The sequence below is a fragment of the Magnolia sinica genome, chromosome 11 (assembly GCF_029962835.1).
Source record: "Magnolia sinica isolate HGM2019 chromosome 11, MsV1, whole genome shotgun sequence".
Taxonomy (NCBI): Eukaryota; Viridiplantae; Streptophyta; class Magnoliopsida; order Magnoliales; family Magnoliaceae; genus Magnolia; species Magnolia sinica.
Window position 1 is genome coordinate 63,665,494 of NC_080583.1, and position 9,913 is coordinate 63,675,406.

The 9,913-nt window shown below is 35.0% G+C and overlaps 1 protein-coding gene and 1 long non-coding RNA gene across 3 annotated transcripts; both read right to left on the minus strand.

The window, feature by feature from the left end:
* Nucleotides 1-2,405: 2,405 nt before the first annotated feature.
* Nucleotides 2,406-4,822, minus strand: LOC131218400 (uncharacterized). 2 transcript variants are annotated; one of them, XR_009157704.1, is made up of 5 exons: nt 4,756-4,822; nt 4,599-4,679; nt 3,596-3,700; nt 3,375-3,449; nt 2,406-3,006 (listed from the first exon to the last, which is right to left on the minus strand). XR_009157704.1 is itself a non-coding variant. In XM_058212991.1 (5 exons), the coding sequence occupies exons 1-4, from the start codon at nt 4,807-4,809 to the stop codon at nt 3,446-3,448; spliced, it is 363 nt and encodes a 120-aa protein (XP_058068974.1). In that variant the 5' UTR covers nt 4,810-4,816; the 3' UTR covers nt 2,406-3,006; nt 3,375-3,445. The 2 variants fall into 2 exon arrangements, 1 of the variants encoding a protein (XP_058068974.1); XM_058212991.1 differs by having other exon boundaries at nt 3,596-3,819; nt 4,756-4,816.
* A 3,325-nt stretch (nt 4,823-8,147) lies between these two features.
* LOC131218401 (uncharacterized) lies at nt 8,148-9,527 on the minus strand. The gene is made up of 3 exons (XR_009157705.1): nt 9,297-9,527; nt 8,360-8,576; nt 8,148-8,203 (listed from the first exon to the last, which is right to left on the minus strand). It is a non-coding gene; the product is annotated as an uncharacterized LOC131218401 (long non-coding RNA).
* Between the last annotated feature and the right edge of the window lie 386 nt (nt 9,528-9,913).

Genomic DNA, 9,913 nt, shown 5'->3' on the forward strand with positions numbered 1-9,913 from the left:
TGAATTTTCGAGATTCCATCTGATCGACGGTCGAAAACCCATTTTACTTCCATTTTTACTATTTATATTAAGTTGTAGTTCGATCATAACTTTTGATCCATTGAGCTTAAAGAGTTGTGTCAAACATGAAAAGTGCTTGGAAAAATTAGGAGAATAACTTGGTTAAGCCACATAGGACGCTTACTATAAATGGTGAAAATCATGAAGTCTAGTAGGAATCATGATCGCCTATAAATAGTAAGTTTAATTTTATAGTAAGTCATGAATTTTAGGGAGTTTGAGTTGGAGTTCAATTCAAACTTCTTCCAAGGTTTATTTTTACATCTCCACAAGTTTATACCAGTATTTAACTCACAGTACATCAACACTAACTCTCATCTACTTTTATTTTCTTTTGTCACCCTTCTCCTTTATAACTTTCTTGATTTCCCTGAAAAATTAAGATTCCACTAGTAGTGTCCAGTGAAAAAGAGTGTCTAACTCATTTATTTTTCATTACGGGAGTTCTTGCTTAGGATCTTCAGGTGCAGTCAGGGGCGGCTCTAAGGGATAGGTAGGTGAGGTAATCACCGAAGGCTCCCTAATTATAAAGGCCTTATAGTATAGCAAAATAAATTTTTTTTTTTTTTAATTTATTACAAAGGTCTTATATTATAACAAAATTAAAATTAAGAAGAAGAAAATAAGCCTAACATTTTTGAAATAAAATTTATTGAAAGGCTTACAAAATAGGAACATCTAAAAATTAGTGTACAAATTTGAAATTAAAAATAAAAAACAAATCCTACAAACTAGCACTGTCAATAATAACAGTCTAACTTTATTGTGTCTTTTCAAAATAATAGCATCATTCTCAATAAAAAATTTTCCTAAAACCTAGGACCACAACTACCTACTTTATTGCTAATTAAGTTCTAAAAAATTAAATTCTAACATTATTTTTCTAAATTAAATTCTAACTTCATTTTTCTAAAAAGCCTCATTTTTAAGACTTGCCTAAGGCCCCCAAAAATGTTGAGCCGCCCCGACGAAATCATTAGCATCCAAGCTCACCGAACGGATTCCCACCGCCTCAAACCCTTCCCATCTACCATAAACAATCATAAAACCTTCACTTGCAGTGGTGTCGGCATCAACACCACCACACCATCTTTTCATATAGAATTGAATCTACTTCATCAAAGCCATTTACAGAGTATGTAGTGACTAATCCTCTATCGCTTTGTCTATTGTCATGTGTTGACGTTGTTGGAGAGAAGGAAAATAAGGTAAAAGTAGAAAATTAATTAGTTACAAGCACCAAAAAGATTACCGTTTTTTCCGAATCTGATTTTCTCAAACTGCACTAGATCTCATTACATGTCTTGAGTTCAAGTCATCTTAAGTCCAACTTTTGACCCTTCTTATGAAATGAAGCCATGTAAGCATGGGTAACCAGACACGACGAACCTTGGAGTTTTTAGCATGGGTAATCTACTAATTCGATTTGCTCAATCTGGTAAAAATGGCAAATTGTCTGTAGGGAACCATTCATGGGAAATTTGCCAATCTAGTGCAAGTGGTGAACTGTGTTGGAGGGAACTATGTATCAACACTGCAAGACAATGCATCTTTGCCGGGGGCCAAAACCACCGCTAAAAGCTCCTAAAAACGCCGGTAAATCTTTACCGGCGCTAGACAAGCACCAGTAGAAGGGTATGTCGGCAAATGTTTTGCCGGCGCTAAGTCGTGTTTAAGCGCCGCTAATTGTAAGGCTTTGTCGGCACCATCGGCGCATTTGCTAGGCATTTCTGAGAGAAGCGCCGGTAGAAGTAAAAGGCGAGTCTAACCTAGCGCCGGTAAAAGGACAGTTTTATACTTTTAATCATGGAAAAGCCGACAAAGGTCTATACAAGCGCCGGCAAATGTTATTGTACAGATTTGACAAGCTAATAATTTTATTATTATTATATATAATTCAATTGAAACCTGTATTTTTTAAAACATTTGAAACATAAAAAATGTTGCAATACAATTTAAACTAAATATTAAACAAAATTTATATTACTTCACAATAAAAGAATAATATTTATAACAATAAATTGAAAATGGTCTTGAATAAATATTAAAACAAAAAACAAATCCTCTACTCCTAGCACGAGTTGCGTTAAAAGGCTGAAGTGCTTGTAGGCCTAAATTTAGGCACAATTGATTAAAATCTTGTACACAAGGAAAAAGAAAAGTCAAAGGGTAGATCTCACTGAATTCAGTACTAGTACATTTGTAACAGCAACCTGGCATGGTGACAGTAACATATATGCTTAGAACATAACCGACATATCATTGCATTTCATTGTTTTTTGGACCTTGTGGCTTGGGGACAAGTTGAGGGCTCCAGAGATATCAAGGGACTTTCACACTGGCAAGTGAGCTCAGTTCACCACGTGATCCAATCGAGCACAATCACCATTTTGCTCAATGCAAATATAGCAAGTCCTAAATGCGCCCTAATGTATATGAGATCATTAAAAGTGTGTTACCTTAGCTTAATATCCTATCGACTAGATAGATAATATGTGAGATGCAATTTGAAGACAATTTGCTTCTCTCTATTTAGAAGAAATTTATAGCCTTTGATACAAATAAGGTGAAATAATTCCAAGTCTTGAATGAACATTTAACATCCAGGATTCCAACATTAGATGATTTTTTGTTGATATCCTATCGACCAGATAGATAATATGTGAGATGCAATTCAAAGACGATTTTTTAACATCTAGGATAGTTAAAAACATACCTAAAGAAAGTCAAATTATAGACTTGTCCTGGCAATAAAAAATATCCACACTCGAACCAAAATATTTTCCATAGGCGTTAAATATTTTCATAGGGGAGTCTTGTCAAATTATATCTCAAGTAAATTAATAAGCATAAGAATTATGTGGAAGAACATACCAATCAAGACGACAAGCTTTAGGGCCACTGTGAGTGAACTCGCTAACTTTGGGCTCCTTTGGGGGAGTTGTCCTGCCAAAAAAGGAAGATCTAGGGTTGAGTCCTTGAGAAGAAGAGGTCTTTCAAAATGTGAGAGGAATTGCATGCATAATAACAATCGCAAGTTCAATGCTACAAGGCAAGGATGAGGCTTTCTTCATTGAGATGAAAACAATAAAAGTATATCCCAATTAATCTGATATTAAATATATCTTAAGAAATCTACTTCAAAAAAATGTTAGAGAACAATTTTCCTTGAAACCTTAAAAGGGCCAATTGTAAAACAGCAACAACAGTCTCTTATAACCTTGGAAATCAACCTTTAGCATGTTTTTGGAAGATATAAATATCCACATTTTTTTTAGTAATCAACAGAAAATGGAAAGGAAGTAGAGTCGAACCTGATGCAAACTTTGCAAATGTAGTATATGAACTTTCTTCAAAAGGAAGAAACACCAATCTAACCACTAAACTACCTGAAAATAACATTATCGATTCACCTCAGAGAAAACTAGCAACTAAGAACTTAACATCCACCAAAGTATCATAACAGCTCCTACCCAAGAAGTTACAGTAGTTTGTTATATTCTAAGCCTCATAATATTAGGGAAAAAAAACTTACCTAATTTGTCTACAAGGCCGTATACAGCCTGGTTGTAAGGTGTATCGAACCAGACAAGAACCAGTTTTTCTCCTTCTTGAAGTACCAATGCAAAAGAGAATATACCTGAATGGGAAAAGATGAGAACTTCTAACAATGCGAAAGAGAAGGAAATAACCCCAGTAGCCTAAGAACAAACAAGCTCCATATGCAACCTGTGATAGAGCAAATACAATCCCCGTCTCCTACAAGCAAAAGATTTACATTGCCCAGTGGCAACTATATGTAATGCATGTCCAAATCATCTAATGTGGCATACAATACAAATATTGAAGTGCAAGCTTCACATGCATCTTTTACTTGACCAACATTACTTTCTTATAGTGTTTATGTCATGGAGTTTTTCTAATTGACATGTGTAAGGCAAACCATATTCCACCACATCGGCCAACATGGCACATTGATGTGAGATCCAGTCCATCCATTGAATTTTACTTCCATTTTTACTATTTATATTAAGTTGTAGTTCGATCATAACTTTTGATCCATCTATAGACCTTTTCTTTTTTCCTGAATCCATCTATTCACATCTACTTAGTTACTTGCAATTAGCATATCATTCAACCCTTACCCCCCCCCCCCCCCCCCCTTTTCATTGTTAGTTAGTAAAAAACATGAGAGCTATTATAAATAAATAAAAAGTCAAAACTAATGCAAAGATTCAAGATGGTTGTTAGCCCAATTATGGGAGCTATTATAAATAAATAAAAAGTCAAAACTAATGCAAAGATTCAACATGGTTGTTAGCCCAATTATGGATGCTAAGATTCAAAGACAGATGATGTTCCATGGCCCTGGGCAACAAAAAGGAAATAGACAAGCCAAAATACTAGAATTGTTTGTGAGATGAGATTTCAATCTCATCTCACATCCACAGGCCCCACCTTTCGTTCTATGTTTTTTGGAACCGATTGAAAACTCAAGGAAGAAAGCAAAGAAGTAAACATTTTTCAAGATTTCACACCTTTGCTGCATGGGAAAATCCAGATTTATAAGCTGAATTTCTTGCTATCTCACAGAGATCACAAGCAGTGAGCTTCCATACCTGAAAAAGTATCACTCTTTAAGTGACCTAACCTTGGATGTTTAGACAAAATACCAGGAATTGAAATCAAACAAACCTGTGCGGCAACACTATATTCCAGAAACAAGGAGTTGTTGCTCAATGGAGACATCGCCAATCCAATCCACGGGGGCCACATCAGTTCTATGTTTTTTGGGTTCAGATGTTTCCAGCTGCTTTGCTATGCTTGGAAGAAGTTACTCATTCAGTATACTCTCAAAAATCAAGGAAAAAAAATTTAGAGAAAGGAACCTAATTCAAACTTCGGTGAGTAGCATACTTACTTGCAAAATGGAGTTAACTTGCATTACAAAGGGAGATGGGAGTAAGAGAATGTTTCTTTAGTTCTATCATTCCAAAGCTCTATATGAGTTGCAGATAGAAGAGAATGTCATCCGTTAATCATTTTGTTAAAAACAAGAAAGATTGCATGAAAGCTAAAAAAAATATCCTTGTTTTTTTTTTTTTTTGAAGGATAACTAGATCCTCAGTTGGCCATAATTAAAGACGAACTGAATAGTTCGAAGCCTCAACAAACATACATTTTGTTGAGGCTTCACAGTCCATGCATGTGGGGCACAGTTTGGTGATCGAGTTGTTGACTTGACAGGTCCCATCATTTATGACACCCCCAATTCTCCTAGATTGGAAGATCCTTGCCATTTAATTTGGTTTTCTTTCAGTTGGATTTGGATTGTTGACACTATTTTATCTTAACCGCCTATTTTTATGCACCCAATAATATGGGGGTTTTTTGGACATATCCAATCCACGGGGGCCACATCAATTCAACAATTTGGATCTTTAATACATAATTATTGTTAATTAAAATGAGATCAAATCATTTTTAGGTGTCTACCAAATAAGGCCTAAGAATTTCTAGGATTTTCTGATTCTCGGGTAGAGGTTTACCTTGTTGTGGTCTCTTCTTGCCCCATTTATAGTAGTATAAGCTTGAACCCAAGATGGCCACCCCTATAAATGCTGTCACGCTGGCGAGGATCACAATTTTTGTTGCTTCCCTGTTGTCCCCTGTTTTAACAGTGAATTCTTTCCATTTCAGTAGCAATTCTACAACCAGTTAGCTCTGCATATCAGCATACACTTCCAAGTTTTCATAGGAAAACCTTTATCAAACATAAAATCTAACCATTCCCTATGAAATACTATGCCAACTCTAACATCACCCGAAAAACATAAAGACCAAGGAATGAACTCCCCATCAACCATACAGGCCTTAAAAATCAAATCATCTCAAAGAACCTCAACTTCCAAGTATTTTTCCCTTCAAATCTGTAAGATTTTAAATCTATTTCTAAACATGGGATTTGACGATGGAAATACCATGGTATTTCTAGACATGTAGTCATTGTGCAATAAAGGTGTAAATTCCATCTAATGCAATTCCAGACCATTTAATCCTGCTATTGTTACCTGATTTCGAATTGTTGTAAGGCATGCTAGTAAATGGATTTTACTAGTAATATGGTACAATTTTCAATTACGCATTCAAGTTCTCAATACTAGTAATCAAAAACTGAAATTCCAAACTAATATATTAGAAAAGATCAACAATCTAAGATACAAGATCTAATAATAGAGTTTTACTAATGAAATTGAATTAGTCCTCTTTTGTTTTAGTCATCAATTTTTAGAGCACTAGTAGGGTCTTTCGATGGTTAGGATTGTGCAATCAGTGAAAGCCTTGGGTCATCTCCTGTACATTTGTAGGCCACTAGATGGATAGTCTACATCATCACACATTCCACAGTGAATGTTTTCTATCCATGCAGATAGGAAACAAACCCTTTTCAAAAGGGTAGAATTATATGATTTTTTGGGCCCACAGATTGTGTAGGGCTATTAAGAACATACATGCAACACATGCACATGGTCATCTTGATAGTTCATCTGAGGATTCCACCTGTAAACTGGATGTAGGATCTAATGATCCAAGAGGTTGACTTTAAAGTTCAGCGATTGCTCATTTATTTTAAACCATCTGTTATTCCCCAACCATTCCCAGTAGGTAGAGCAGTAGGTAGCAATTTATGATGTTGATTCTTACCAGTAGCTTTACGAGTTCAAGAAGAGGTTGAAGAGCAAAACTAATAGAGAAAATTTTGCATAAATTTGCATGAACAATGGAACAAAACCTCTGCTTTCCTTTCAATCAGCAAGTCCAACAGAAATCAATCCTTTATGGTTAGAAACTTCACGGGTACAAGAAGAGACCAAAACTTTTTTAAAAAATTACATAAGCCCATTAGAAATCAATATCATAAATTGCCACATACTTCCCTTCTTCATAAAAAATGGATAATAAATAAATAACAAGAAAACAAGAAAATCAAAGATCGTAAGGGGTCATTTGGCTCCTTGGAAAAGTACCCACCTTTAAATAGAGTCTAAGTATGGGTAAATTCTTGTGATTGGGATTGGGAAAGCCTAGAAATGATTTCCAGTTAGAAATTCTAGCATTTTACATTGTTTTAAAAAAAAAAAAATTTCCTAGCCACAAGTTTGATTGGAAACTCCAAGCAAATGGATTCCTTCCCAACTGTCCCTTCTTTGATTTTTATATATGAATATATATATATATATATATATATATATATATATATATATATATATATATATATATATATATATATATAGGTACTATGCACCATAGAATTCCTTTCAATTCTTTCCCAGTATGCAAACAAATTTTATGGATTCAACATAATCACATTTCCCATGCCCAAATGTGACAAATAGAATCTTTCTCCAAAGATTTGGCTTCCTACAAAATTAAGTCTTTATGCCCTTTGAATAAAAAAGGTTTGCATCCATACAAAAATGCCACTAAATAGTATATACAATATCAAATTTCAAGATTTATATTTTCAGTAAGCAAGTGATATTGAGAAGATATCTTTTTTTATTCCTAGCCACAAGTTCGATTGGAAATTCCAAGCAAATGGATTCCTTCCCAACTGTCACTTCTTTAATTTTTTTTATTTTTATAAATAGGTACCTGCACCATAGAATTCCTTTCAATTCTTTCCCAGTATCCAAGCAAATTTTATGCGTTCAACAGAATCACATTTCCCATGCCCAAATGTGACAAATAGAATCTTTCTCCAAGGATTTGGCTTCGTACAAAATCAAGTCTTTATGCCCTTTGAAGAAAGAGTCTGGATCCTCTGTTATTTGGTCAACAGGGATTTCCTTTTACCCTAATGGTTTGGCATCCGAAGCTTTATTTTGTTTTTTCTTTTAAGTGAGTGGTGACGTGGACCAATGAGGATTAGGGTAATAGGAAATCCCTATTGACTAGATAACAGAGGATCTCGACTCTTGAAGAAAAAAGGTTTGCATCCATACAAAAATGCCACTGAATAGCATATACAATATCCAATTTCAAGATTTATATTTTCAGTAAGCAAGTGATATTGAGAAGAAATCTTTACCTGAGAATGCATATAGCTCATTCCTTGAGTAAAAGAACCCTGATGAGCAATCTAGCAAATTCATTTACCATAGAAAGAATCAGAAGACATTATGATAATAAGCTCATGCAAATAACACTCAAATCTACTATAACCAAGTGATGTGAACATCATAATAAATAAATAAATAATAATAATAAAAAATCATAAGGGTCTATTAAATTCCACTTGGTTGCTAGGGCCAGGCTGCACTGCGATCACATCCTTTTTGCCAAATCCATTGCCAGCCTTGGCAAGTCCTTTAGTATCACCCTATCAAAAGTTCCACTTAAAGAATTTTATATATATATATATATATATATATATATATATCATAACCTAAAGCATATACCCAAACCTGTGTATAACCAAAAAAGAAGAAGATGTAAATTTTGGTTACCTCCAGCTGCAATGGCAAATCCATCCCCAAAAATCAATTCAAAATAAAACAAAAGTGTATCTGTTTAAACTCCTAAAACCTCAAAATGCATGTCAATATTACTGCTCTTCTCCATTAAAAATAACATCAGACTTCTTCCCATTGCACATAGGACCATTGGCTATATATTACTTGCAAACGATCATCAATAGGACAATAAAAAAAGAGGTGGGGATAACCTGTGTCTTAAAAATAAAAATAAAAAAGAGGTGGGGACACCCTGTGTCTTAAAAAATAAAAAAAAGGACAATCAACAAAAAGAAAAAAAAATAATATAGAGACTAAATGTAAAAGAGTCATTGATCAAAGGGTTATGATATTGCTATATAAGAGTATCTATGTTTTGTTTGTGGCCCATCCAACCATACAAATAGCATGGCTTCATCCATAAAGGGTCTTGGTTGAGTCATTTCTTCAAATGATTAGAGTGCATATTTGTTATAATACACAGATAGATAATGAGTCCCACAATAAAATAAAACTCATGTTGGTTGTTTTACAAACTAGAAAGCCAGTACAAAGCAATTGGCTCTATGAATTTGAAAACCACTGAATTCTGTAATCAGCAGGAAATGAGAAAAGATAAATGAAGAATCCTTGAAATCTAAGATAAGAGGCTCAAATGTCAATCTGAGAAATCGAGAATTATTAAGAGGATGATGAAAGGATGGAGAGGAGAGGAAGTACACTGGATCTGAGCATATTATCAATGGAATCGGAATCCATGGCTGCCTGAAGCGAAAGCACCTCAACAGCTAGGGTTAGAAGAAGCGGGAAGAAATTGCAATCGAAGGGATCGTTTTCAAGATTATCGCCTTCATCTACTGCCATTATTCATGGTGATTTCACTGCAGTAGCAGAGATTCGCTCTTGTGATGAAAACCTAGGTGGAGAGAGAGAGAGAGAGAGAGAGAGAGAGAGAGGAGTTCTGGTGATCAAACCTAAGAGAGAGAGAGAGAGGAGAGTTTTGGTGATTAAACCCTAGCAGAGAGAGGTGCTCTCATGAACCAACCCAAGAGAGAGAGAGAGTCTCGTTCTGGGAAAGAGGGTTTTGGAGGGTCAGTTTGGGAGATATAAGGTAAAACGGTTTTAAGTACTTATCACCATCACAAACGGAGATAAAAGGGTAACGTGTGCAGCAGTCACACAAACCGCCAGTGGTACGTGTTAGCCACCATAAAAAAAATGCGCCGGCAATGGTCCCTTTTCGTGTAGTGCAATCAGGCAATTGAAAATGAGACTCATGAGGGAAATAGTTCAGATGGATATGATGGGTGCTACATGCATGATAGGGATGGAACAGA